The sequence below is a fragment of the Pseudochaenichthys georgianus genome, chromosome 8 (assembly GCF_902827115.2).
Source record: "Pseudochaenichthys georgianus chromosome 8, fPseGeo1.2, whole genome shotgun sequence".
In the NCBI taxonomy this organism is placed as follows: Eukaryota; Metazoa; Chordata; class Actinopteri; order Perciformes; family Channichthyidae; genus Pseudochaenichthys; species Pseudochaenichthys georgianus.
This window is the reverse complement of record NC_047510.2, coordinates 16,605,313-16,631,715: the sequence shown is the minus strand read 5'-3', so window position 1 is coordinate 16,631,715 and position 26,403 is coordinate 16,605,313. Positions and strand designations below refer to the sequence as shown.

Genomic DNA, 26,403 nt, shown 5'->3' with positions numbered 1-26,403 from the left:
ACCTGCTTACACCACCAGCCTCCACTTTCATTCAGCTGGAGAAGATGTCCCCCCTGTTGCTGCCATGCAATGTACAGTACTCAAGACGAACCAAGTGAGGGCTATCATGAACAGAGTTGGTTTTAAAGTGTTTATCTCATCATGAGCAGAGGAAATACCCTCCCTTATCATGAAGGAATCCCCAGTGCGTAAACAAGATGACGTATAAACATGTTGTCCTCCTGATACTGTATGTTGCCCCTTTTTTACCCTCTTTGCCCCCGTGTCCCCCATGTGAGGCCTGATGGTCCAAACACGTTCCTCTCAACGCCTCTGCCCAGACTCGGACCTGTTGCATGCTGGGAGGGTGGAGCACGCAAACTAGGGTTGGGATATTCCTGCCTCAAGGTGTCCCTGACCGATAGGGAGTTCGTCCGTCCCACGGGCCTTATCTCCCCTAGCCCCACCGCCAGGTTGCTCAGCAACGAGATGGGTTGAGGGGTACGGGGTCTTTGGGTCGACGTAGTTTCGTATGGGTGTTCCCGCTCCTCTCGTTCTTTCTCTGTACTTTTCGTTTGTCCTGGCACACTTTATCACCAGGCTCGTCTAGGCTGACAGACGGACACCGTCGACCAGGTGGGATTACCTGCACGCACCTGCAGGTAAGGGTGTGGCCCCCTCTGGGCAAGGGTTAGACACATTGATGGCATTACTAGAATGAAACATTTTTATATTTTCTGATGGGAAAGTAGCATATTCTAACCCTTAACGGGTGTTTCCTTGCTCGGGAGATAAGGAAGGGAGTTCATATGAAATTATTCTTAACAATTATTTTTCTAAGAAAAGTTTATTATACTTCACAAACAAGATGCTTGTGGCACACATTTTTTACTTGTTTGAGGTCAGGGTTTAGTTGGATTCTCCTCTTTCCAAATGTATTGCATTTAATTATTACACCCAATGCTTTTGGCTTTAATGCTCAATTAAATGTATATTCTTAGTGTCACGGCCTAACAATTGTACCCACTAAATGGTATTGTTTTAAGAACTTGTTGGTTTAATTTTTATTTCAAAAATGTAGATATGTAAAGTGATGAGAAGTCACTTGACCTGCTAAAAAAATATTTTATTTTTATTTGTTACCACTAACACCTTTATTGTAAAATTGAAATGGAGCACACTGAAAACAATACACAATGATTCAATATGAAAAATTCAGAATTTGTACTTATTCTCCAAAAGTAAAGTTAAGTATTAATAGCTATTACAGTAGCTATATTTGAGTTGTTTCACCCCTAATGTTACTGAAGGAGAACAGAGGTGTCTGGTGGTAGGGTGTAACCCAAAGATAAGGCTCTGTGCGTCTTCTATTTCAACTATAACTAAGTTCACTTTCTCGGCTGGTTGACTATCTGTTCTGAGACGTGACTTTGAAGGCAGCTGTGTGCTGGTAGATGGCGGTATTCTCATCAAAGCCGCCTTAAAATGGCTCAAAGCAGGCCTTACTGTCTCGGTAGTAGCTGAGAAACATGTTCCTTAAACCCTGCCAAGTTAATGAGAGGACATTGGTACTTGTACAATGAGTACTTGAAGAATATGAAGAATATGTATCTAAAACGCTGTTGTTTGGATGCTTTAAATGCACCTGTTTGCATTCAAAGTTCATCAAAACTCAACAATAATTGTGTTAAGATTTGATGTCATTGGTTCCCATTAAGTCTATGGGTATTTGTAATTGTGATTATAACTTGTTTTTATGTTCATTCATTCATTTTTTTCTGTCTTAGGGAATACCTAAGGCTGAGGCTTCAACATCTGAAAAAAAGCAATGGAAAACCATTTTAGTTTTGAGGTACATTTGTTAAATACAACACTTAGATTTACTAGTTCATACTAGTCTCTACAGAAGAAAGGGATCTTGGACATTGTTCATGATGTGTTCCTTAAATCTAACATACGTACATTCCATTCACCACTCAAGTTTCTTCTATTAATTCTTCCTAAACTATCCTCTTGTATAGGGCAGTGACATGTCCTCTGAAGACATCGAGTCAGCGTTCCGCTCCCCACCAAGGCTGTAAGTCCATCTCTCAGTAGGGCCTTTTTGTAAATGTACGCTGGTATTCTGCATCATGTTTGTGATAAGACCACTGAGCATGTCTCGCAGTGCTCCCTAATCTAGTCCCTGCATTCAAGTAGCATCATGTCGTATCCACTTTTTTGTTACTGCCCAGTATCAGTCTGGTACCAATACTGGTACACCAAGTTTTCAAAATGTTTACATTTCATAGCCAATATTATTAATCGAAAAATAATCTGCAGAGTTATCGACATTTAGAAAAAGTTGTTGATTGTGTCCCTGATATTTTCAAGTGAAAATGTTCTGACAATAACTGTGTGAAGTAGCGTCAGATGTTTCACTCAGGAGATGGTGGAGACCAAACCAAAGCTAAAATAGGATACATATTGGATTTATATTCATTAGGTGGCCTAAAAAAAAAGGCCACCTAAAGCGGTTATTTCTGCTGAGTGTGTTAATAGCTAACACCATCACTGTAAAAAGCACTTACGGTGGATAATGTTCTATGACACAAACTTTTAACACAGGTTTAAGGTAAAGGTCATGCTGAACATGCTGATTTCCTTTTCTCATGCTTAAAGCTTGCAATTCATTTAAAAAACATTGAGTATTTACAAAAAGATCAAGGTAAATGTACCTTCAATAGAGATCATGGACTGGCTGATGTTGCTCTTCTGTTTGTTTATTTTTCAGAGAAAAGTAATATTCACAAACTAATTTAAATGTTGGACCTTAAAGTGTATAATAACTTTCCCTGGATTCTGCATTAGGGGCCATAGCTGAGGTAGGCTCAGACAATCTTTGCAAATTAGGAGGAATTTGTAAGTGTAATGTAAAAGTAGATATTGAACAACATTGCCCTCTAGCGGTGAAGGACTGAACAACACTAAAGGCAGCAATTCAATACATCGGGACGTTGATCAGCCCACACTGAGAACCTTGAATTGTTTTTTAGTAATTGTTATTAATACATGCTTCAAATGAAATTTGACTTACATTCACTTTGGTAAAGGTGCATATTCCACTAAAATGTTTCCAAAGTGTCTTCTGTCGATCGATTCTGAGATGAATAACTTTACAGGTGAGTCTTTATGAGGTGTTGTTGAAGCACTCATGCTCATCCTTTCTCTAAATTAGTGTGACTGATTCTCAACACAGGAGCGGAATCTATGACATTGAGGCCAGGAGGCAGGAAGATGCAGAGGAGAATGAGCCCAATGTTGGAGCCATCATCCTCCCCATAGACTCAGAGGGTAGGTTCCCTTCACAGCCCGTGTAGCTATTAGCCACTTTTTAAATAACTTTCCTGCAGTGGTGGACTTTAATCTAAAACAAAAAATGAAAGTACATTTACTCAAATATGGTACCTAAGTACAAATTCCAGGTTCTTCAACTTATCTTGAATTGACCAAATTCGGTTAACTAAATCCCTAGTTAAACAGTAAAGGAACCATTTTGCTGCATAATGAATACTTTTTATTTCCGTACTACATTTATTATATTTAGATATTACTTTATCGAGTAAATATTTGACCGGAGGATTTTTACGTATTTGCAATTTTGGATGAGACCTTTTTTCCATCAAGCTATTTTCTGTGTCTTTATTTCAGCTTATCTGAACCTGAATACAAATGCCACCACAAGAGGGGATGCTCAAGTAAGTCTACACTCTTCATACTTACATATGTGAAATTTGATTCACACAAACACTATCCACTAATGTGTTTTTTATTCAACCACATTGCATTACCATAGGCATATGTGGAGCTGAATGAGCTCCAGGGCAACACCTGGCAGGAGACTGGACGCTGGGTGGGCTACGAAGAGAACTTAAACCCCACCACTGGAAAATGGAGTTCTTCTCATGTCTCCCATCTCTCCTTCAAGAGCTTGATCCAGCTCAGAAAGACCATGAGCACAGGTGACTTTGGAACCTGAGATGTAATGAAATTCTGTGTGATAAGTCCCGTTTTTATAGTTTGATGCTGACCAGTTAAATCAACTCAAATGTACCTAGGTGCTGTCATCCTCGACCTGAACGCCAGCAGTCTGTCTTCTGTGGCTGAGAAGGTGGTGGATGAGCTGCTGAACAAGAATGAGATTCGTGCCAGTGATCGTGACGGCCTGCTCAGAGCTCTCCTCATGAGACGCAGGTAACACATGGATCCACTAATACTCTGTTTCTTTCTTCGAAATGTCAGACTTCATGTCTGCATCATGCACTTCATTCTCATTGTATCCGTCCTTTCAGTCAGTCTGCAGGACCTGTGGTTACTCCGTCTGGAGACATTGAGATGCAGTCTTTTTCAGTAACAAAGAAGGTATAGATTTCGTTTTTTATACAGTTTGATCCACCTTCATTATTCAGGAAGCCCTGAGAAGCAAGTAATCATTTATGGTCCATTTTCTGAATCCAATCCTAATAGCTGTATCACCTGTGTGAAAAAATTGTTTTACCATAATTATATTTCTAAGTTTCTTTAAAGAATGATCTGTGAATTATATAAATAGTTTTTCCATGTAAAACTAAAGTTTTGCCAGGGAAACTTTTCTAAGTTTTCAGAAAGAAAGAAAAAAACTATTTTGATCAGAATTATAATTGTTTCTCACTTGCCTCTCACGGCTTCCTTACGTTTAGCTGGACATCTACGTATATAATGTGATTGAACTAACAATGCATCATTTTTCCAGAGAGACACTTCTGACAACATGGAGGCCTCAATTGTCCTCTCAGGTATGTTGATGAAATTCAGAGGCAGCCATCTGTCTTCATGTGTGATTCTGGAGCAGATATGGCTAAAAGAGGTTGTATTTTGTTGTTCTTATAGGCGTCGTGGACATCCTGCAGAAACCAGTAGTGGGTTTTGTGAGGCTCAGGGATTCTGTCGTCATGGACTCCTCCCTGGAGTCTCCTGTCCCGGTTCGCTTCGTCTTTGTGCTGGTGGGCCCCAACGATTGTGGAATAGACTACAGCGAAAGTGGCCGCTCCATGGGGGCTCTGATGGCAGACTGGGTGAGAGAAAGGAGAAAGTACTGAAGGAGAACAATTCTAGCTCAGCAGAATGGAGCTTTAGCTAAGCCTACTTTGTTTGGTGCAGGTGAATAAAGGCTTTCTGCTCTCACAGGTGTTCTGTCTGGAGGCCTTCTTGGCTGAGACTGACAAAGATCTGACCAACGCCATCGCTGACTTCATGGACTGCAGCATTGTGATTCCTCCCACTGAGATCCAAGATAAGGATATGCTGGTGCCAATCATCGATTACCAGAAGAAGATGCTGTGTGACAGACTGCGTCCCATCGACACTCGTCTTGCCTTTGGTGAAAGAGTCAAAGGTCAGCATATTTTCAACAACGTCAAACTATTCTTTTTACACTTTTGTATGCATTATCAGTTCCTCACTACTAATGTAGTCATTCCTTTGACCAAAATATAATTGTTGGTTACATATTGTCTCAACCCTTTGTTCATTAAACATTAGGCATTACAAAGAATGAAGGTGCTGGGTTTTTTTCAAGGAATGCTTGAAAAAGTACATCACAAACATATGTATTTCAAATGTTTGTGTCAACTTTAGGTAATTACACAATAAACAATTACAAAACCGACAGATAAAGCCTCTACTTGGGAAATTATAGTAACGTTTATATTGGCGCTTGTGATTTTTCCCAGGACACCACAGACACTGTATTATTGCAAATGCAAGAGCTTAAATCAGTGGGCCATACACTCAATCATTATTTGGTGATAGAAAGTAACCTAACAGGTATTAATTAATATATATATTGGATTGATAAGCTAATGTCAGTTTGATTTGTTTGTCCAGTTGAGAAATCTCCAGAGGAGCCCCGGGAGGACCCTCTGGCCCGTACAGGCTATCCTTTCGGAGGGATGGTGAACGACCTGAAGCGGCGTTACCGCCACTACATCAGTGACTACACAGACGGTCTGAACTTTCAGGTCCTCGCCGCCGTCATCTTCATCTACTTCGCTGCCCTGTCCCCTGCCATCACTTTCGGAGGGCTTCTGGGTAAAAGAGAGATCCATATAGAGATGTTTCTAAGATTCAATTCATTTGCAGGACTCTATTGGCCTTTTCAAGTGTGGTTAATATATCTCTCTGTTGTCTAACTCTAGCTGACAAAACTGAACAATTGATGGGCGTGTCAGAGCTAATGGTCTCCACCAGCATCCAGGGTATCATCTTCTGTATCATCGCCGCCCAGCCTATCCTCGTCATCGGCTTCTCGGGACCACTGCTGGTGTTCGAGGAAGCTTTTTACTCTGTATGTATGAGATGTAAATGGAAGAGTATAAGGGCCAGTCATAGGGGTGAAATAAATGAAGGGAGGAAATAAATACTTTTATTTAACGTTTCAAGAATAAAGCTAATAAAGGCAATACATTCAAATTAAAGGAAATTGTTAATGACATTTTGACTTTCTTTACATAAATATTTATACATATATTCCTCCACGTTTTTACTGTTCTGTAGTTGTCAGATGTCAAAACTCATAAAATAAATATTTGATTAGCTTTTTTTCATTCTTTGCAATATATTTTCTTTTCTGTATTCTATACTAGTTCTGCAAGTCCCAGGACATTGAGTACATTGTGGGCCGTATCTGGGTAGGCATGTGGCTCATACTGATCGTGATCATCATCGTGGCTGTGGAAGGCAGCTTCCTGGTCAAATTCATCTCCCGCTTCACTCAGGAAATCTTCTCCATCCTCATCTCTCTCAGCTTCATCTACGAGACTTTCAATAAGCTCATCAAGGTTTCCCCACCACATCATCTTCAGACACCATTTCCTTGTCATAGCCTCATGTGTTGTCTCCTATTTTGCCTCCTCTGACTTCTTATCTCCTGTTGTTTAGATCTTCAAAGCCCACCCTCTGGTTCTGAACTATAATGATCTGAACATTTCATTGGATAACCCTTTCCACATACTCGTGACGGAGCACAGCGTGCTAGACCACCATGGCAACCTAACCATTCATGAGAAGGAGATTGAAAGGGCCTACCCCAACACTGCCCTGCTTTCTATGTGCCTTATGTTAGGTTGCTTCTTCATTGCGTACTTCCTCCGCCATTTCAAGAATGGTCATTACCTCCCTGGCCTAGTAAGATCAACTTTGTATGACCAGAAATTGTGTAGTTTTGAAAAGACTCAGTAGATTTTGTGATTTCCCTGACCATGATGTAAACTGTTGTCTTATTAGATCCGTCGTTTGATTGGAGATTTCGGTGTCCCCATTGCTATTTTCTTGATGATTGCTATCGATTTCAACATTAAGGATACTTACACTCAGGTAAGTGTTATGTTGTGGCACGTCATCTAAAACAAGGTCTAACAATTCTCAAAATTAAAAAATTAAAACTAATGTTATGCACCACATCATGTGCAATAAAGCGATTGTTCAGATCTTTTGTAGTTGGTTTGTACTAAGTCTTATCCAAAGTCAGTGTGTTATCTACAGTAGAATGCAGTCTGCACACCCCCAGTTTGAAGAAACACATAAGTACAGGCACAAAACAAAGCAATGTACTGCTGTTGACGGACGAAGGGAGCACTTCAACGTTTTAATAAAAGAAAACATCAATTTAAGTGTATAATATATTTAGAATATTTTCACTGCTTGACCTCGCCGTCAGACAGCCTTTTCCAAATTGAAACTAAAGCTGTTATATTCATCTTTAAAGCAGTCTGTCTAAGACTTTTTGAAAAATACAGTTTCTAACCATGAAAATAAGTTAATGTTCCTGTTTACAAATCTCCTAAAAATACGACTAAGCTTATAGCTAACACACTAATTGTATTCGTGCTGAAGGAATCTTTCCATGATTTTGTTTTGAAAACTACCAGCACATACTAAAGGTTCCACTTTATTCTCAAAACTTAAATAAATATTTCTCTCTTTCTCTGCTCCTCTATGTTCTTCTTATGCCTGGGGCTAACACTCTTCCGTAGATAAATGAGAGTAATGAAAATCTCCCTGTCCCCTTGTAGAAACTGGTTGTGCCAATAGGCATTAAGGTGACCAACCCCAAAGTCAGAGGCTGGTTTATCAACCCCATGGGAGAAAATAAGCCCTTCCCCATCTGGATGATGGGTGCCTGCTGTGTACCAGCAGTGCTCGTCTTCATCCTCATCTTCCTGGAGTCCCAGATTACAACGTGAGTGCCAATATAAAATAACGGCATTATAGTCTCCAATATGACTTTGTGTTTAACGTTGTTGTTGTCTGATTGCCAGGCTGATTGTGAGCAAACCTGAAAGGAAGATGGTGAAAGGATCTGGTTTTCATTTTGATCTGCTCCTCCTGGTCACCATGGGGGGCATCGCCTCTATTTTCGGGGTGCCCTGGCTGAGCGCTGCTACTGTGCGATCAGTCACCCACGCCAACGCTCTCACTGTCATGAGCAAGGGTCCCAAACCAGAGATCGAGAAGGTGATTGAGCAGAGGATCAGTGGAATCCTTGTGGCCATTATGGTTGGTAGGTGCTGCCATCTACAGTGCTGATGCACAAACAGCAGGCTCTGAACACATTTCCATTTTGAATACATTTGTCATAAATGCACTTTTTATCCCATTTTAAGATACAGATAATCTTGGCAATGTCGTAAGTGGCAACTTGGCTACCAAGAGACCCGTATTGGCAAAAGGTATTGTGCTTTTAATAATTATTCACTTTCTGTGATTTCAAGGTGCTTCTATTTTCATGGAACCTATTCTGAAGATGATTCCCATGACCGCCTTGTTCGGAATCCTCCTCTACATGGGTATCACCTCTCTGAGTGGAATCCAGATGTGGGACAGGATGCTTCTGCTGATCACACCAAAGAAATACCATCCCGCTGAAGCCTACGCCACCAGGGTACACAGCCTCCTCAAATACACTTCAGGACCTTGTTTAATTATACAATAATGTGGAAGGCCCTTTTGTCTGACAAACACAGTATCATGTCCAAATATATTCACTGCCTCATAGTGTTTACACACAACACTTTATGGCTGTAAATGCTTAAATTCATATTTAAAGTAGTGATTCAGCTTTTAGTATTACATTGTTGTTGCCAGTATGCGTGATACTTTATTTGTTAATACTGCTCTATGCCATCTCAGTGGACAAATATCCTAAGATTATTATCTTTTTTCGCCGCATTTGTTTTTGGTGCTTTCACATCTATGTGATTGTTTTGTATGATCTATGTGGTTGCTGTGAAAGTATTTGTAGTTGTCTCCCACTTTTCAAGTTGTAAGGAGTCTCTATGTGGTGGTTTTGTGTTGTTTTCTGTTTGTTTTGTGTCTTTATGTTGTCAATTGATGTCATTGTTTGTTCTTAGTTTTTTTCTGGTGGTTTTGTGTCCAAGTGTAGACCATTTGCTAAGGTCATTTTGTGTCTAACAGTCACTTTAAAACAAGGCTCTGGCCTAGGACCCCACTGACCCCACAACACTATTTCATTGGATTGCATGGGCGTTCAGTTTTTTCCACCTGTATTTCAATCTTATTTAACCTATATTCTTTCAGTAAATCATCCTAACCCTAAAATAACATTCCTTTTTTTTTTACAATTTAACATTACTCTTTGGCAGTGCGTTCCACTGCTAACACGCTTCTCTGTTGTCACTTATTCAGGTGAAAACAATGAAGATGCATCTCTTCACTGCCGTCCAGCTCGTGTGCCTGGGTTTGCTGTGGGTGGTGAAGATGAGTGCCTTTTCTCTGGCGCTGCCTTTTGTTCTCATCCTCACCATCCCTCTGCGCATGTTCATGACCGGCACAATCTTCACTCCCCTGGAGATGAAATGTGTAAGTACATCTCTGCATCAATGACGACACTCAGGCACACATTATAGTGTTGTTTCATACTGTTTCCCTGTTGTAACTGGATGTGTTTGCTTTGCAGCTGGACGCAGATGATGCCAAAGTGACGTTTGAGGAGGAACCTGGGGTAGATGTGTACGATGAGTGCCCACTGCCATAAACAGTATCATTAATGTTTCACAAACTTTTAAATGAAATCAATTGTCAACTACAGGTAATTGTGTGAACATTAAACATAGGGTGTCTTTAAAAATATGTAATTGTAAACATATACAGTTTAAAACTTCTGTTATTATTATGTATCTTTAAAGAAATGTACCTCTTATTTCTAGAATGCATACACTTATATACTTAACTTATATATTGAGTTATGTTTTTGTTTGAGTTGATACACTTGACTTATTTACATGCAAGATTTGTTTTCCTTGAAACGTGAGGTAAAACTATTTAGAATATTCTTTCTTTCTTTAAATGTATTACAACAGTATAGCTTTAAAGTGACTCCCAGTGCTGTCGCATATAGATCTGCACATATTATGATAAAATGATTCCACCTCACTTTATGTTTGCTATTTAATTTTTAACATTTTGCCCTTTACATGTGCTCAAATAATACATTTTCAGTGCATTTTCACACCAGCCTTTTCCCCATACAATAACCTTTATTAATTCTCCATTATATGTTTTGAGTTGTGTTATGAGTTTTCACTATTTGATGTGTGTATAGAAAGATGTGTAATGCACTTATATCTGATTTTAAGTGTGTGATTGCTTCGATAGTGGATGAGATAAATTGTGTGCGCCAATTGTTATACTGGTGATATAATCAGGGAGAAATGTATTTGTAAATGTACCTTATAATGCCCGTTCATTTGTGTGTGTGTGTGTGTGTGTGTGTGTGTGTGTGTGTGTGTGTGTGTGTGTGTGTGTGTGTGTGTGTGTGTGTGTGTGTGTGTGTGTGTGTGTGTGTGTGTGTGTGTGTGTGTGTGTGTGTGTGTGTGTGTGTGTGTGTGTGTGTGTGTGTGTGTGTGTGTGTGTGTCTGTCTGAAACACTGTACATGCTTGATTGGATGAATTCTCATTACAAATAAAAAAATCCTTTAAAGTCCTTGTTTTCACTAATGCATTAGAAATGCTATAGTACAAATCACTCGCAGCTCACTTTTGAACAGGAGAGGGGTGTTCACTTGAACCAAGAGGCTTGCCACTCAGCTGCATGCTGCCTTCAATGATATCAAGTAAACTCTAACCTCTATACTTCTACTTTGAAAACACCATAGATGTCGTAAATACATTTGTTCTTAAATAACAAAATATACAAGAAAACAAAAATAAAGCAGCATTCCAATTAAAGCGTGATATGGCTGTCAACAAGTGCTCAGATTTGTATTTTTTCGATTATTTTATTTTAGTTATGTGATTAGGCAAAGATTAAGCATTAATAAACAGACTGGGAAGGTTTAACATAGATCTTTTATTGATACCAATAACTTCAACGTGTCATACATATATGCTTTTAGTGAAATTAAATAAGAAATGATTGAATACAAAATCATTCAAATAACTACAGACAAAAAATTATAAGACATTTCAATTAACTTACAATCAAAATAGCTAATATGTCATCTTTATTTAATTCAACATATCCGTAACAAATAGTATTCAACTTCTATGCATGTATATGCCATAATGTTCAAATTTCCGACAGCAAGGGAACGCAGCACAGTTTAACAAGGCCGAGTGCCTGAAAGTCATTTGTTTTCCCTGAATCACACCGACTGGATTGGACGGCCGGGAGATCCGCCCACAAACACGCAAGGTGGAGTTGAAAAGAAATAACATGCTAGGCCAAAATGAAGCTGTCAAACAGCCTCTTACTACTTGCCAAAATAGGAATCGAGCAATGTGAAAGTAAATGAAGGCTGGTGGACCAATTGAATAGTTTCAAGTTGGAAGCTGACGTTTATAAGCGAAAATATTTTATTATTATTTTTAATGTATATTTAATTAAAAATATTAAGTTATTATTGTATGTGAGATTTGTTAGTTTCAATTAAATTAGACGCACATTAAAAAAAGTTGGCTCTCATGAAACTTTCCCGATTAAATATTGCGGGTTGAAGAACAGACATGGCCGGTCTATGGGAGTAAAGTAGTAATCGCTCGGTTGGGCTCAGAAACAACGATGCGAGGTAGGAAAAAATGGATGTCTCCGCGTAGCGAACTGGTTGGATGGAGAGAGAGGAGCTGCTGTGCGTTGAGTGGAGGGAGACGGCGAGTGAGATGGAGGCGGGGGGGAAGGACCATCTCTGCGGGGACTGGAGCCCAGGACCGACGGCGCAGTGCTGGCTATCGTTCAACCCTCCCCTTCTTCTTCCACAACGACACCGAAGCTCACGCCGAGAGACAGGTAAGCCAACTGAACAACCGCGGGGTTTCATAATAGGAAGAAAGTGCGCGATAAACCAACAACAGCGTTTATAGCCGCAAAATCGACCTTTAATGTTTGATTTTGTTTACTAATAAAGCACGTAGGTTGGCAGCCTTTGTAGAAGCGAAACAATCCGACCGCTGTCGCAGGGTACAGACGAGGTCGGCCATATCCGAATTTGTTGTCCTATCCAGCGGGGGAAATTGCATGTAACACCCAGAGGTAAATGTGTTATTTGCTAAAAAATTACATCAAGATACTTTTTTATACTAATTCCCGTAATCTAAAATCGTCTATTTGTACTGTAACCGGGGTATTTTCGTGTGGAAATGCACGGTGGTTTCCGCGCGGGGACCTCCATGCGGCTGTTGGCGGAACAGCTAGCCGCCTCTCTCGGTTAGCCATCAGGGATCTCGGTTTAATATCTCACCGTGCAGAGACTCGCCCTCTCTCTCCCCCCCTCTCTCTCACTGACTAGCCCTGGAACACCGACGACCGAGCTCGGAGAACCCGCCTTCTTGTTCTCGTTTATACGCTTTTTGGATCGAGGGAAGGGAGTCTGCAACGCCCTGGGTTTAGTTTTAAGCTCCGTGTTTTGTGTGTGCAGTGCGCCATTGGACCTTGTCACGGTAGGTTTCCTTAGATCAGAGCTGAAGCATGGCGGACCTGGATCTGTTTGTCGCGCCAGTGAAGCTTCTCAGCCTCGGTTGTTAACATGTTTCCTTTTAGCGTTTACCTTAAAATGTAGGTACAGTTGAACCTCGTTGTACTGTAGCCGAAACCTCAACCAGCTACTGTTTAAACGAATTGGCTCGCAAAGTATCGAGGTTGTAACGTTTGACCGTTAACAAATATTTTCCAATTCTTTCTTGGTGCGCCTCCGCAAGTCCCTCCAACCGACCACCACGAGCTGTATCCTGGGCATGAAAATGTGTTGAAAAAAATAATGTAAAAATACCGTTAAGTTTAACATAGGTTGACGTTTAACGTTATCTCACAATATAACCGTTAATCAACTGTTTTAACTTGTATGTAACAGCCAATCTGTCTACCTCCGGGAGATCTTTTTTAAATGCATACACGCAAAGATTTAGACAATATTTGTATCAAATGTTAAGTGTCAAAAATATGTAGGCTATTTGAACTATATTAGAAGTCAAGATTTCAGCTTTACTTGGTGTTCCAATTTGCCCTTGGCCGTATTGTCTCAGATCTCGAGTTTGTACTCCTCCATATGTTGTCATCTTTATGAAATTGTTAAATATGTAACGTTCAAAAGTCTCCAGGTGTACGTTATGTAAGCTTTTTGGTTACATAAATGGTGAAATCGATTGTTTTAAGGTAGCTAGGTTACATCGTGAACACCACAGTGAGCTGGGGCCATCAAGGACACGATGAACAACAAGCAGCCGCCATCATTGGAGCACAGCTCGGCTACGCCTCGCTGAAGAATGCTCTAAAATCTTGATGTTAAACGCCAAAAACCTTAATAATGCGGTCTTTAAATACTCTTAAAACAAATTTATTTACTGTAAACTAATATTATATTGGTTTCCTGGCTCCAGTTTCAGTCAACGGTTAAGGAAAAGATTATAGGGTTGCATGGCGGATCTAGATCCGCGTCCTTCGGTGATGAGGCGCCTCTTCCGAGTGGCGCATTTGGCTGCAGTGCTTCCAAGCCACCATTCCCCCTCGTCGGAGACCGAAAGCAGATCCCTCGTCCGTGGTCAGCTGGTCGCCTACAGCTGCCTGTCTGTCCACGTCCATTCGCTTCCTCCTTCCGTGGATCCTCCCCAACCTCGACAGAAAACCCTCCATTACCGAGCGGAGCGGGCGAGAAAATGGTCGCTCCTGTGTGTTCACGATACTTTAGTTGTGGACTATAGGACGGTACTAATACGTTATATTCCGGCTGGTGAAATTTGCTCGACGGAGACTGCAGTTGTCTAGTTGTGCCAGTAGAAGCCCTCTGCAGTGTTATTTGAGATTTGAAGCCGTCACAAGCAAAAGCCTATGTCTCACCATGTAGCGTAAACGTTTAAGGGGCGGTGTAATGAACATAAACCATTATGTCAAGGCAAATTTAAAATCCACCACTTTAATTCATCATAGTTGTTTCTTCACACACATGTCCCATTCTATGATTAATATACTCACGAAAATAATATAAACATAAAATGTGACTTTGAAAAAAAGAAATAAAAAAAGCTTTTCTTGTTATATGAGTAAAGTATGACCGTCATATAATGGATTGAAATGCATTTATTTCTTTATTAGTCTCTATAAATGTTTGATTTGGATTTTTCTGTTGTATTTTGTAGATTGAACACAGTATAACCACAAATGAATGGAGCCATGGAGGCAACCACCCAAGACAAAGGTGTGGTATTGACATGTATGGACATCATTTTATTATTCTTAATACTCCCACAATGACAGTACATTTGCTTTTGTGAACACTTATATATAAACCTAAAATAATGCATATTATGTCATTTACTATACAGGTCACTGTAGCATAGAATGTCAAACAATTGCAAACTAGTTTTACAGACATTTTGAATTAAAACCCTATTGTAGCAATTATAGCGATGACACCCTTTTGAGAGTAAATAACCCCGGAATGCAGGATTTATTCATTAATAACAGTATTTTATTGTATATCATACTATAAAATCACTATATTTATATAATATGGACTTGTTTCAATAGGGAATCCCTAACTGGAAAACATTTTAGACACACAAAGGATAATATAACTAGTTTTGTATCTAAGGAGTCAGATAAGCAGAATGATCATTTTTGTGTATTTTTGTGTTATTACAGTATGGGCACAGGACGACCTCTTAAAACTGCTGGAGGCCATGAAACTGGCCCTGCCTCAGAAGGACCTGACCAAATACAAAACATCAGAGTCCCACCTTGACTGGACGAAGGTGGCCTTCAATTCCTTCACAGCAGAGATGTGTAAGCAGAAGTGGTCGGAGGTCTCTAAAGAGGTGAGTCAGTTTAAGTTTGTAATGTAGTATTTATGAGGATTGCAACAACAGTCGGATTTGGTTGGTTCTATACCAAATGTGGACTTACAAAAAAATACTTTTCTTGTCTTTCTTAATTACAGATTCGTAAATTCCGCACTCTGACAGAACTGATATTTGATGCCCAGGACTATATCAAGAACCCATACAAGGGCAAAAAAATAAAGGTTTGTTAAACATTTCATTTTACTCTACTCTTAAAGGTATTTTCTGTGTTAGAGTTTTACTCGCTACAGGGTGTACATTGAGGGTTTGTGACTCTGCAGACCGTTTACATGCATAAAAACCTTCATAACACACAACGGGACGGGTAATAACCGGAAAAGCATGACATGGGACCTTTAAACAAGTAGCAGTTGTGAATAAAACTCATGTGACGTTTCACTTTATTCCCCATCCCACATGATATACAGAAACACCCAGATTTCCCCAAGAAGCCCTTGACTCCATACTTCCGCTTCTTCATGGAAAAGAGGGCCAAATATGCAAAATTGCACCCTGAGATGAGCAACCTAGACCTTACAAAAATTCTCTCTAAGAAGTACAGAGAGCTTCCTGAAAAAAAGAAGGTCAGCTAAAAGCATGGATCTGAGGGGCAGCTACAATTGTGATTTTCAACTTGTCCGTTTCTAATTGAATCCTTGTTTTTTCTTCTTCCTCATGGCTACAGAAAAAGTATGTCGAAGACTTTTTAAGAGACAAAGAAACATTTGTGCACAGCATGTCGAAGTTCAGGTAAGATTATGTGTTACTATTGTTAATATTTACATTTATATTAACACTGGGGATGTTAGATCTGCACCTGAAGCATTATTAAAGATGACAACTGTCCTTAATTGTTGTGTACATATAGAGAACTACACCCGGACCTAATGGAAAGCATGACGAAGAAAAATTCAAATGCACCAGAAAAGCCCAGGACACCCCAACAGCTGTGGTACAACCACGAAAAGAAGGCTGTCCTCAAGACACGCCCGGATGTAAGTCAAGACATATAAAAACAGGGTCGGGGAGTTACTTCACAAAATATAGTCTGATACGATTTCTAATGACCTAAATGTAATCAGTAACTTGATCCAAGCATCACAACATTAAAGTAAGGTAACTTGGTTACTGAAGTATTTTCAGGCTGCAATACCTCTCTCAAAACATGCTTTGCGACAACTTGCACATTACTCCGCAAATAATGAGTGTATTGCATTACTCCCCCAGCCTGCTTCAAAGCCAACATGTATAATACATAATTGTATGATGTGACGAATGTTTACTTTGTTCGAAACCAGGCAACAACCAAAGACATTAAGGAGAGTCTTGGCAAACAGTGGACGCAGCTGTCTGACAAGAAGAGACTCAAATGGATTGCCAAATCCCTAGAGCAGCAGAAACTTTACGAGGTAAGACTACTGTGGTGTGTGTGATATGATGTTGGTTAAAATATATTAGCTATTGTGGAAGAATCAGGAACTGCTATAATGGCATACAGTCCATCTTTCCACATTGTTGACTGTTTGCAATACTCTAGGAGACAATGCGGGGGTACATCCAGCAGCACCCGGAGTTAAACATGACCCAAGGGGATATCTCCAAGTCCACCCTGACCAAGGCAGAGAGGCACCTGAAAGACAAATCTGAGGGCCGACCTGACAAACCTCCTCCGTGAGTCACGGCTGCAAATTCACTGACTGTTGGCTGCTCCGCTGTCAATGAGTTGTGTGATTTGGGGATGGCTCTTGAACATAATGTTTGTTTCCTTCAGAAATGGTTACTCGATGTTCTGTGCGGAGTTGATGTCAAGCATGAAGGACGTTCCCAGCACGGAGCGCATGGTGATGTGTAGCCAGCGGTGGAAGCTGTTGAAACAGATTGAGAAGGATGCTTACCAGAAACGCTGTGAACAGGTCAGTCTAGAATCATCCTGTCAGATAACAAAGGAAAGATCAAACAAAAACAGTACTCTTGAGTTTTAAAATAAATGTCATTTGTATTTTTAGAGGAAGAAGGACTTTGAAATCGATATGCACGTATTTCTCAGTGTAAGTCTTAATTATTTTCTATATCCAACATCTAACAAGTATTTTGTTACAGCTATCAATGACTTAATAAGTGTACAGAACTTTGCTTCAATAATTCCTCATGTGTATATCCTCTGCTGTACCTTTAGAGTTTGTCAGAGGAGGAACAAACCCGAGTTCTGTCGGAGGATAAATTAGGCTTTAAGAGAGGCGGGGCCAACAGTCCTGCGGCAAAAAAGAACGCCTCCAGAGCAAATGTAAGATCAAGTATACACTCTTCACATTTCCTCAGATGCAAAATGTTTTCCCTTTTCTAGCTAACCAATTTGAACACAATTATTTTATTCAAAGAAATTAGACTTCATATCAAATCCCTTTAAGCTTGAATCCCATTCCCTACATGTTTGGTTTCTACATACTTTTAAACCATTTCATATTATATTGGGTGTTGTAGTATTCTTTTCACACTCTTTCTTCATCACCCGTAGGCCAATTCAGAGAAACCCAAAAGGCCAGTTTCAGCCATGTTCATCTTCTCTGAGGAGAAGCGTCCCAAAATGCAACAGGAGCGGCCGGACGTTTCTGACAGTGAGATCACAAGACTCCTGGCTCGCATGTGGAACGAGCTGCCCGATAAGAAGAAGGTAAGGTGATATTGTATAAGGAATATCAGGCAATAGTGTAGATGCCTGGAGGGAAGACAAAATCATATATCATTAATTTCAATTTCTTTCTCTTATGATCTTGTTGTCTTTGTCTTTTAGGAAAAATATAAGCGCTTAGAAACGGTCCTGAAGGCAGAGTCTGAGAAGAAGGAGAAAGAGGATCGTACTCGACTGCCCGACCCCCCCAAGACTGCTCAGGACATCTGGCAGCAGAGCGTCATCGGAGACTACCTGGCCAGATTCAAGGTACTCATCAATACCTTTCTCAAGAACACAAATATACTGCTGTAAAACTCACAAGATATTCCGCACAAGTTCATTAATACAAACCTGTGTTTTGCAGAGTGACCGGCCAAAGGCACAGAAAGCCATAGAAGCAACCTGGAGCATTATGGAGAAAAAAGAGAAAATCATGTGGATCAAAAAGGCTGCAGAGGACCAGAAAAGATACGAGGTTAGTGTCAATTCTCTGAGAAGAGCTCCACAGCATCCGTTTACAGCAACGTTTTGTATTTCAATACATTTTTAGTTTTGATCTTTGATTTCATTTAAGTTTAGGAGTATTTTTGTTTGTTAGATTGAAGTTGTTCCAGTTTATTCATGAAGGTTTAGTTTTTGTTTTTTTTAGTTTGTTTGAGTAATGGCTAGGTGTAATGTCAAGTATAAAGCTACATTTACTTTACAAATTATATTGTGGGAGAACTCCGTGGAAATGGAAACTTCACTACTACTCTCCGGTCACCATCTTCTGGAATAGGAGTTTGACGGAAATTCAGACTTTTTCCTTTATTATGGCTGAAGGATATTTATTTAGTTTAGGACCATTTTTGTTGCTTCTTTCCTTTTTAAGTATCAGTTCTAGAAACCGCTCACAGTTGACTTACCTCTCAACAGAGAGACCTGTGTGAGATGCGCTCACCTGCTGCTACCATCGCCGCAGGGAAGAAGATGAAATTTGAGGGTGAACCCAAGAAACCACCATCGTAAGTCTGAAACATCCAACTTGTCTGTGCTGCCTTTTTGTGGGTGTTATACTGAAACCTAAAAGTTGTGGTCGCTTGCTTCTGTCTGTCAAGAAACGGGTATCAGAAGTTCTCTCAGGAGATGCTGTCCAACGGAGAACTGAATCACCTCCCAATGAAAGAGCGGATGACAGAGATCGGCGCCCGCTGGCAGAGGTGTACACTGAAGGAGAAAGACCGCTACAAGAAGATCGCAGAGGAGAAGCAGAGGCAGTACAAAGTCCTTCTGGAACAGTGGCTTGCTGTAAGAATGGGTTGTTTGTAGAGGGGGCACATTTTTCAAGACATGTTGGGTACTTGACTTATCTAACGTACACTTTCATTCTTCCACAGAGCTTGTCTTCACAAGAGAGAAACACCTACAAAGAATATAATTCACAAGTACGTTTAATACTCCACTGTCATGGTTAGCACTGACTATGCTGTCACAAACTGGATTAGAAATTGTAATGCAGTTATATCTCACGTTGACACTTTTTTAACTGTTTATCTGCATTTCTACATTTCAGAAAAGAAGAACTACAGCAAAACTAGGAGGCCCCAAGGCAAAGGCCAAGAAATCTGTAAGCAAAGTCTGTCTTTTTGATGCTGTTAGAAGGGCATCAATGATTCTCAAATTATGTATTGATCTGCCTATTATTTTCTATATTAATCAGTTGCTAACTCCATCCTAGTTCCTTGTCCAAGTTCATGTCTTTAAATGTCTGCTTTTATAATGTTTAAAATTCAAAGATATTCACTTTAATATGAGAAAAGAGTTCTCCATACTTAAGAATTTTGCCTAAGCTGCATTTTTCATGTTTTTTTACACGACACAATAAGAATTGGCAATTATCCGTGTGTTGACAATGTTTCATTTGTATGTGTGGTCATACCTGAAAATCTCTCTTCCCACAGGACACGGAGGAAGAGGACGATGAAGAAGATGAGCGGGAAAAGGCTTCCACTGAGACATCCTCATCCAGCGAGGATGATGACGATGATGAGGTGAGTGTTGTCTCTCACTGCCATCAAACACGGATACCAAAAATAATTGGAAGTTGATTGTGGTGTAAAAAAAAACACTTTACTTTTTGTTTGATGAAGAAGGAGGAGGCGGATGATGACGATGATGAGGATAACGAGGCAGAAGATAAGGAGAACAAGTCAGAGGACAGCAGCAGTGATTCGAATTCGCAGGAGTCGTCGGACTCTGATTCGGACTGAAACTTGCCGACGTCTTCGTGAGACAAACTGAGCAGCGCTGAGCTGAGCCAAGAGTCAAAGGAGCTCTGCCACTGTGCCAACCCTGCTCTCCTCCGCCCACCAGAGGGAGCCCCGCACCGCCTCATCCACCTCACACTCACCCACTCAATGTCACTGATGGTGATCTTACTCATTGAGGGACTCCGCCCCTATGTCCAGAATCAGTTTCATCCCCTCCCCCGCTGTGATTGGCATCTCACAGTACGGGCCGCTGACGTTATGCCAAAAACTAGTTCGGTGACGTCGTTGGTTTCAATCTTGACTTACAGGTTCAGGGTTAGGATAGAGTTTTAGTGTTGAGGGTAATTCTTAACCTTCCAGTGTTTTATTTTATTCTGGTAATTAGTTAAAGACAGGCGGCATGAGTTGTTAACAGGCTTCATAGAGCCGAAGAACATGGATCACTTTAGGGAGTGACGTGGGGAGGGGGGGGGGGGTGTGCTGGGTAATGAAATATTGCACTCTTCAGAATGTTTCCCTATTTTTTTCTCAGAGCCTTGTCGCTTTGTTCTCTTTTCTCAATTTATGATGTAGATTTTATCATTTGGTTGTTAAAGAGGTGGTATTTTTTCAGGAAAAATAATCAAGCCATTATGAATGTCTTTTTGTTGCTGGAAATTTTTGGGAATTTGTTACTAACTCATGTTCTCATTTAATAGATAGCAGTGCATATATAAAGTATTCACACCCTTTTGGACTTTCATGTTTTATTAATTTATGGCGTTGCACAATGTGGATGCTTTGATACTCTCGGACAGAAAAAAGGTCTTTATACTGCATCATTACCATGAAATGTACTTATTTGTTCACTAATAGTGAGGAACCCTGTACACAACGATCTGTGATGTGTTTCAAAGTGCTGCAGACATTTCATATTTGAAGTATAACCGACATCGATTGCATCTAGTAAGACAGCAGCAAAATTGCCTGTAAAGAAAAGACAAATGTATCTAAATATACAGGAAGTTTGAAATGCCCACATCATCATTAATCCCATAAATGTGTTTGTTTTTTAATCATCCCTGTGAATGTGTATTTTCTGTACATGTTCCTTTGTCTTCACAAGTATGTTTAATTACAGACTGAGCTTCTAGGTATAGGTTTCTTACTGGTCCCAATTTTAATCACACAAGTGATCTCACTTCAACTTTTAACAATCCGTCTGCAGCAGTCAAATACCTTTTTATATTCATTAGTTTTTTTGATATAACTAAATGAAAACATCATTTGTAAAGACTTGTTCTGTTGTGTGTCAAAACAGCCTGTTTGCATTAGGCTTAAAACAGAAAGAGATTTAAAGAAGGTGAATACTTTTTAAAGGCGCTGCAGGATCCATTGCCATGTGTCATTTATTGAAGTTAACAAGACATGTCTCGTACATTTTATCCACGATTTTCAAGCAATTCTGTTTGTCTTAGTTCCTTCTGGCCTGACTGTAATGAACAGTGTGTATTGTGTGACCGAGCAGTTTGTCATTGAAGGGATAACACTGGTTTTCCACATGTACAGCCCAATCTGACTAAAGAATACAGATGGTATATGTTTGTTCTCCAAACTGTTGTTTTAAGTTTATGGTTTGAGTTAAAAATGTTTGTTCTATTGTGTTCTGATCCATCTGGAATCATTTTGTTGAGCTGAATGGTTTTCATAAATTGTATTTTCTTTTGAATTTGTAATGCTATGGACTGTAATCCGAAAGGGTTGTAGTCTAATGCTTAATCCCAAAAAAAGTGTGCACTTAATGTAAATCTGTCCCTCCTGTGTGAGTTTGTGTGCATATATACACAAAGCTGTGTATATATGAGGGTGTGAGAGTGTGTTTCTTTGCTTTAATGTGTGCTGTTTTTACTGTTTTGTTGCATATACCATGATGTGACTGCAGCGTGCATGTTTGTGCCTGTGTGGGGACGTCATACAAACACCATGAATGTAGATATTGTTAAATCTTTGAATTTTTCTTTCCAAAGGTCTTTAGTCATTTTTCTGGTTGGCACTGTCGTGTCATTGACAAGATTTCCATGACTGTCATTATAGGTCCATAGACAAATGAGTACATGCATCTATTAATAATCTGTTATTAATGAACTGATTTTGGCCATTTTCAAACTCATCCCTGTCTGAAACAAAAACCATTGTGGACTATTTAAATAATGAGGGGAGGTAGAAGACACGTGATTGCTGATATTGATAGATGGGAGTTTGTAAAAGGGATTTGGGCAAGTTGCCAGATGATTGGGGTTAAAAACTTGTAATTTTTCCTGTAAATACTGTTTTTGTATTCAGTGCTTATTGTTTTGTTAGTGCTTTCATTTGACAAACGCTCACCTGTGACTTCTGAGGCCAGTGAGTTTTTCACTCAGGGGAGAGCTTTTGGTTAAATTCACCTGTTTTAGTTGTTTATTCTCTCCCTTATGTTGGTTTATAGAGATATCTAAGACAGCAAAGCTTTACAAGTTTGTACTGCTGATCATTTGACAAAATGTGATGTTTTCTATAGCTGAGGGTGTTCTTATGTCCTTGTAGTTCAAGTATTTGGGCAAATAAAAAATGATCTTTAACAGTTGGTGTGTGTTCTGTATTAAGCATTGTTCGAAAGGATGGAGAGCCGTGGACACTAAACATACAACTTAAATAAGCTAAAACAATAAGAGTATCTGTTAAAAGAAGTAATACTGTTTGATCGAAAACAATTTCATAAATTAATAGCTTTAGTTATTTGTCAAGCATACATTACCAAAATTCACTAGTCTTGGCCTATTATTAAAATGTACAGCATTTCTCTTTTAATTTACTACATTTTAAACTGAATGACATTTGTGACCTGCTCCATCGAAATCAGTCGCATTGACCCGAAGACACATTTTGAGTTGTATACACGGTTGGAAAGAGGAGATTCCTAGCTTTCTAATGATATCAGGATTGTTTTTGTACTCCAAATATTAAGCGAAATATGTCACATTATATAATGACTGTCACAGAGTCCTCATTTTGAGAAAAAGGCCTTTAAAGTTTCCTCTTCTCTGGAATCCATCGATCTGATTGATTATTAGTGGAGCAAATGATCAAAATACTACGGAGGGAAGATATTTTCGTTTGGAGGGGAAGCTCGCGAATGTGTGTGTATACGTGTGTGCGTGTGTGTGTTTGTGTATTTTTGCGTTTGTGTGTATTGTGTTTGTTTCCCGGGGAAAACCCTCACAAGAAACACCGGCTGTTGTTGTGCCTGCTGTGGCGTTAAATGACTCCGTTCCCCGCTTGTAATTATGCCGTTACAAGCTTCAAAGTTATATTTATCATCTGAATTTGCCGAAACAAGTTTAATATTCTGAAAGCCAAGACTCTGTTTAATTTAAATCAGATGAAAACAAACTGTAAAGGATCCTGCCGTGTTATCTATGATTACTTTACTCTTACGTTCATAATGTCAGCCGGAGGGAGGGGGCGGCGCTGCTGGAAGAGCAGAGTGCGAGTGAGAGGTGCCTGTCTTCGTCCCTTCACAAGCTTCAAAAATGTATTTATCGTGTGATTTTGGAAATAAAAGTTTCATATTCTGAAAGCCAAGACTTGGTTTGTTTAAAATCAAACAAAACACCCGAACCCTGAAAAAATAGTTTTTTACGTAAATCCACGTTTATTCTGAAATGAGCCGTTGCGACTTCCGACTGATTTCGATAGAGCGGGACACATTTTGTCTTGCACAAAACAGGAACTTACCAGGTGAAACCAGAGGTCCCTGAAGTTCTGCGGTGTCCACTGTCCACATAGTGCATATCGATGTCTCCGATGACCTCATTCGTTCAGTCACAGCTATACGTTCACAGATAACGTTCGAAAATGCTGTATGTGTGTATGTATGTATACATACATACATATACATACATATACATACTTAAAGTATGTATACATACATACTTTAAGAATAAGACAACCACACTAAGAGTTATAAAAAAGATGTCCAAAAGAAAGATTAAATAATTGTGTAAAGAAATGGTAGCAACATATTCTAAAGAGGCTGGGTCAACAACAATCTTGTAATACTATTATCTCACATAGCCCCACTGATCCTGTGTAGCAGGACTTGTAATGTACATACATTACATGTCACTTGTTAGACGCTTTTATCCAAAGCGACTCACATACTCAATACTGTGGGCAGTCCCCACAGGAGCAATTTGGGGTCATGCTGACTGCAGTGGGGTTTGAACCTGTGACCCCTTGATCCCAACACCAAGGCTCTATCCACTGCACCACACGCCTCCCCATCCACTAAGTATGTATTAGTGAATAAATGCATTGATTGTGTGACCATCTATGTTTCTACGTTTAATGTTGTCTGTGGATGTTTAATTGCTCTTTTTGCTGCACTTTTAGTGTACAGTTTTGCTGCGTGTGTTTATTGTGTTTATTGTATTTTGTTACTCTGGCACAACAATTTCCTTCGGGATGAATAAAGTCTTATCTTATCTTATCGTAATTAACGATTATCCTAATTATAGTCATAATATTGTCATATCTTACACGTGAAAGGTGATTCCACGGGTTCTTGTTTCCAGACTACGGGGATTAGAGCATCCGTAGGCTGCACAAAAGTCAGGCATAGTCAGGTACTTCTGTAAACACAAAGCCAGCAATTTCCTATATCATAATGCATTTAAATGTAAGATATTTTTAACAAGCCAAACCACTTGGAAGAAATAATGTGTAACTTAATATGTTAATTATGTTGAAAAGAAAGAGCAGTTCTGCCTTTCCCACTGGTGTAAAGTTGCTGGGTCAACTTTGTAATACTAGGGCCCTTTCTCATTTCATCAAATCCCCCTCCTCGACTCCTCGGTCCTCCGGTAGTGACCCGGAAATGAATTTCAGCGCGCCATGTTGAAGGACATCTCATTTCTCTAAATGCACTTCGAGGACCGAGCGTCGAGGAGGCTCTCTGGAGGAGCTATAACCGAGGATACACTGATGGGTCCTCCACGGTCCTCCACGGCTGCTTCGTGGATGCATTTCCGGCAACAGAGATGTTTCAAAGACTCGTGACGTACGGCCGGACTTATCTCAGCCAATGACAGCTCTGCATGCATCCCCTGGATATTATTTTATTAACTGCTTTCATCGCGACGCGATGTTTACAGTGAGAACAGCTGTGAGGTCCGTGCAGAAAGCAGAGCAGTGTGTATAATATATATCACTCAGTAGAACAGGCCTACTCTTTTTGCTTTAGTTTAGTAGATATCTACAAACAAAGAGTCGATATTTTTCTAAAACCATTTAGTGCTTCACAATAAAATACACCACGGCTGTAGCCTGTTTTAGGAGCTGTATATGCGTGTGTGTGGTGTAGGTGTGTGTGGTACAGTGTGTGCGTAGATGCAGCGGACAGACAGGTCTCAGTTGGTTTGGTGTCCTCTGCTTACTTTTAATACTTGTAAATAAAACTTTTGGCCCGTAATTTATTTTCCACATTGTAGCGACCAGAGAGGGGGGGGGATATATCCAGTCTCTGATAGTGTTACGTTATTTTGAGAGTGCTCTGCTTGATTCTGAAATTGTATATATTTATATAAATATATACATATATATGTGTGTGGGTCCGCATCTGTAGCCATTATTGTCTCATTATACACCGCACTGTGAATGAATCAAAGTAAATATATAAGTGGTCTTGAACACATCTGTCCATCAGACAGAGGGCTGCTGCCTCCTGTCATCATTAATGGACGTCTCTTTAAAATGACCACTCAGAGGAGAGGAGTTCTCATTTCTCTAACTGCCTGCTGCTTCCCCTCCTCTCTCCTCGGTTCCCCTCCTCGGCTCCTCCGCTCGCATCTCCTGTGGGCGGGACTAAGTATCGAGGAGGGGAGTCGAGGAGGGGAGTCGAGGAGGGGAGTTCGAGAAATGAGAAAGGGCCTAGGTCTCACTCACAGCCTCTTGTTATTAGCCAGCTAATAAATACAACCACATACACAAAGAAAAGCTGCAATTTCAACATGTCCAAGCATCCTGTATCATAGCCATGCTAATAAAGTTGATAAAACCAAACCGTTTGTGAATCAGTCAAGATTTCAGCGAGTTAAGAGTATTTTGGTGCAGATCATTCAC

The 26,403-nt window shown here is 40.0% G+C and overlaps 2 protein-coding genes across 11 annotated transcripts in view; both read left to right on the top strand.

Moving 5' to 3' along the window:
• The first annotated feature begins 425 nt into the window (after positions 1-425).
• slc4a1a (solute carrier family 4 member 1a (Diego blood group)) lies at positions 426-10,996 on the top strand. Of its 3 annotated transcripts, none has more exons than XM_034089972.2 (21): positions 426-641; positions 1,767-1,831; positions 2,001-2,056; positions 3,197-3,312; positions 3,670-3,716; positions 3,815-3,980; positions 4,077-4,212; positions 4,311-4,380; positions 4,751-4,793; positions 4,888-5,072; positions 5,185-5,392; positions 5,884-6,087; positions 6,195-6,343; positions 6,642-6,836; positions 6,937-7,182; positions 7,282-7,371; positions 8,070-8,236; positions 8,316-8,557; positions 8,769-8,938; positions 9,703-9,876; positions 9,974-10,996. In XM_034089972.2, exons 2-21 carry the CDS (start codon positions 1,808-1,810, stop codon positions 10,049-10,051), a joined length of 2,766 nt encoding a protein of 921 aa, XP_033945863.2. In that variant the 5' UTR covers positions 426-641; positions 1,767-1,807; the 3' UTR covers positions 10,052-10,996. The 3 variants fall into 3 exon arrangements, with proteins under 3 accessions (XP_033945863.2, XP_033945866.2, XP_033945864.2); XM_034089975.2 differs by having other exon boundaries at positions 429-641; positions 3,218-3,312; XM_034089973.2 differs by lacking the exon at positions 426-641 and adding an exon at positions 1,411-1,547.
• Positions 10,997-11,448: 452 nt separating this feature from the next.
• ubtf (upstream binding transcription factor) overlaps positions 11,449-26,403 on the top strand; it is a 19,165-nt gene continuing 4,210 nt past the window's right edge. Inside the window, exons 1-22 of one of the 8 annotated variants that reach the window (XM_034088303.2) lie at positions 11,461-12,301; positions 12,420-12,951; positions 14,644-14,717; positions 15,149-15,321; positions 15,444-15,527; positions 15,774-15,929; positions 16,031-16,095; positions 16,214-16,340; positions 16,644-16,754; positions 16,883-17,016; positions 17,117-17,258; positions 17,352-17,393; positions 17,522-17,629; positions 17,861-18,016; positions 18,137-18,283; positions 18,381-18,491; positions 18,932-19,020; positions 19,114-19,303; positions 19,393-19,440; positions 19,569-19,622; positions 19,957-20,046; positions 20,146-22,862. In XM_034088303.2, coding sequence (XP_033944194.1) covers positions 14,666-14,717; positions 15,149-15,321; positions 15,444-15,527; positions 15,774-15,929; positions 16,031-16,095; positions 16,214-16,340; positions 16,644-16,754; positions 16,883-17,016; positions 17,117-17,258; positions 17,352-17,393; positions 17,522-17,629; positions 17,861-18,016; positions 18,137-18,283; positions 18,381-18,491; positions 18,932-19,020; positions 19,114-19,303; positions 19,393-19,440; positions 19,569-19,622; positions 19,957-20,046; positions 20,146-20,265 — 2,199 coding nt within the window. In that variant the 5' untranslated portion in view covers positions 11,461-12,301; positions 12,420-12,951; positions 14,644-14,665 and the 3' untranslated portion in view covers positions 20,266-22,862. Of the gene's footprint in view, positions 12,952-14,643; positions 14,718-15,148; positions 15,322-15,443; positions 15,528-15,773; positions 15,930-16,030; positions 16,096-16,213; positions 16,341-16,643; positions 16,755-16,882; positions 17,017-17,116; positions 17,259-17,351; positions 17,394-17,521; positions 17,630-17,860; positions 18,017-18,136; positions 18,284-18,380; positions 18,492-18,931; positions 19,021-19,113; positions 19,304-19,392; positions 19,441-19,568; positions 19,623-19,956; positions 20,047-20,145; positions 22,863-26,403 lie in introns of those variants that run through there. The other 7 variants (XM_034088306.2, XM_034088311.2, XM_034088310.2 and 4 more) reach the window with 7 other exon arrangements.